Source organism: Perca flavescens, unplaced genomic scaffold (assembly GCF_004354835.1).
Source record: "Perca flavescens isolate YP-PL-M2 unplaced genomic scaffold, PFLA_1.0 EPR50_1.1_unplaced_scaf_65, whole genome shotgun sequence".
Classification (NCBI taxonomy): Eukaryota; Metazoa; Chordata; class Actinopteri; order Perciformes; family Percidae; genus Perca; species Perca flavescens.
This window is the reverse complement of record NW_021166719.1, coordinates 15,001-17,500: the sequence shown is the minus strand read 5'-3', so window position 1 is coordinate 17,500 and position 2,500 is coordinate 15,001. Positions and strand designations below refer to the sequence as shown.

At 52.3% G+C, this 2,500-nt stretch overlaps 1 protein-coding gene across 1 annotated transcript in view; it reads right to left on the bottom strand.

Annotated features, from left to right (window-relative positions):
- LOC114552068 (serine/threonine-protein kinase Nek5) overlaps positions 1-2,500 on the bottom strand; it is a 22,955-nt gene that overhangs the window by 6,004 nt on the left and 14,451 nt on the right. The window contains exon 6 of the mRNA XM_028572768.1: positions 457-543. Within this exon, the coding sequence (XP_028428569.1) occupies positions 457-543 (87 nt within the window). The remainder of the gene's footprint in view (positions 1-456; positions 544-2,500) is intronic.

The window sequence follows — 2,500 nt, the reverse complement described above, 5'->3', positions numbered from 1 at the left end:
ATATCCCCCTTTCTCTGTAGTCTACCGTTAGCTAGCTACCGTAAACGTAGGCTACTTTTAAAATGCCATATTTTCCCCTCTGGACTCACCAAAACGGATGTAATAATATCCCCCTTTCTCTGTAGTCTACCGTTAGCTAGTTACCGTTAATGTAGGCTACAATTAAAATACCATATTTTCCCCTCTGGGCTCACCAAAACGGATGTAATAATATCCCCCTTTCTCTGTAGTCTACCGTTAGCTAGCTACCGTAAACGTAGGCTACTTTTAAAATGCCATATTTTCCCCTCTGGGCTCACCAAAACAGATGTAAAAGCATATTAACCGTTCCCTGCACGTGATCGCTAGTTAACATGTTACATCTCTGATGTCATTTTTCAAGAATCGGTTCAGGAATCGTAATCAGAAAACTCCAAACGGTACCCAACCCTAGCGCAGAGTGCTGGCTGTACGTACGTCTTGTTGTTGTAGGGCCGACTCTCGCAGATCTCCGGGGAGAGGTAGTACGGTGTCCCGACGCAGGTCCTGGCCAGCTCCATGGTGCTGCACATCCACAGGTCACAGACACAGCACACTCAGGCAGGCAGGGCGCCATATGGCAATCCACGGTTCAACAGTAAGGGTTCAACACCTGATGGCCCGGGGCAAGTAAATATGGACCAGCCAGTTCGGGCGCCATCGTATCATAATCGTATGATTTGAATGTGCCGTTAGCCAAAAAAAGAATTGAGGTGGCGCTCGATGCTTTTGACATTTTTTTCCACATTTTCCACACCTACCTACCTACCCATCTACCCACCTACCTACCTACCTACCCACCCATCTATCTATCTATCTATCTACCCACCCACCCACCCATCTACCCACCCACCCACCCACCCACCCACCCATCCATCTATCCATCTATATACCCACCCACCCACCCACCCACCCACCCATCCACCCATCCATCTATCTACCCACCCACCCACCCACCCACCCATTCATCTACCCACCCACCCATCCATCTATCTATCCATCTACCCACCCACCCACCCACCCATCCATCCACCCACCCACCCATCCATCTATCCATATCTATCCACCCACCCATCATCTATCTATCCATCTACCCATCTATACCCCCACCCACCCACCCACCCATCCACCCACCCACCCACCCACCCATCTACCCACCCACCACCCATCTCATCCATCTATCTACCCATCCATCCATCTACCCATCCATCCACCCATCCATCTACCCACCCACCCACCCACCCATTCATCCATCTATCTACCCACCCACCCACCCACCCATCCACCCACCCACCCACCCATCCATCTATCTATCTACCCATCTATCTATCTACCCATCCATCTACCCATCTATCTACCCACCCACCCACCCACCCATTCATCTATCTATCTACCCATCCATCTATATACCCACCACCCACCCATCCATCTACCCATCATCTACCCATCTATCTACCCACCCACCTACCCATCATCCATCCATCTATCCATCTATCTATATACCCACCCACCCATTCATCCATCTATCTATCTACCCACCCATCTATCTATCCATCTACCCATCTATATACCCACCTACCCACCCATCCATCTACCCATCCATCTATCTATCATCCATCTATCTACCTACCCACCCACCCACCCACCCATCTATCTATCCATCTATCTATCTATCTCCATCTATCCATTCATCTATCCATCCACCCATCCATCTACCTACCCACCCACCCACCCACCCATTCATCCATCCATCCACCCACCCATTCATCCATCACCCATCTATATACCCACCCATCTACCCACCCACCCACCCACCCACCCACCCACCCACCCACCCACCCACCCATCCATCCACCCACCCACCCATCCATCCACCCACCCATCCATCCATCTACCCACCCATCCATCTATCTATCTACCCACCCATCCATCCATCCACCCACCCACCCATCCATCACCCACCCATCATATCTACCCATCCTACCCACCCCATCTATCTACCCACCCATCTATCTATCTACCCACCCATCCATCTACCCACCCACCCATCTATATACCCACCCACCCACCCTACCCATCATCTACCTACCCACCCATCTACCCACCCACCCATCCATCCATCTACCCATTCATCTATCTATCTATCTACCCACCATCATCTATCCATACCCACCCATCTATCTACCCACCCACCCACCCACCCACCCACCCACCCATTCATCTATCTATCCATCTATCTATCTACCCATCTATCATCATCTATCCACCCACCACCCACCCACCCATCCACCCACCCACCCATCCATCCATCCATCCATCCACCCATCCACCCACCCATCCACCCACCCACCCACCCACCCACCCATCCATCCACCCACCCACCCACCCACCCATCCATCCACCCACCCACCCACCCATCCATCCATCCATATACCCACCCACCCACCCACCCACCCACCCACCCATCCACCCACCCACCCAC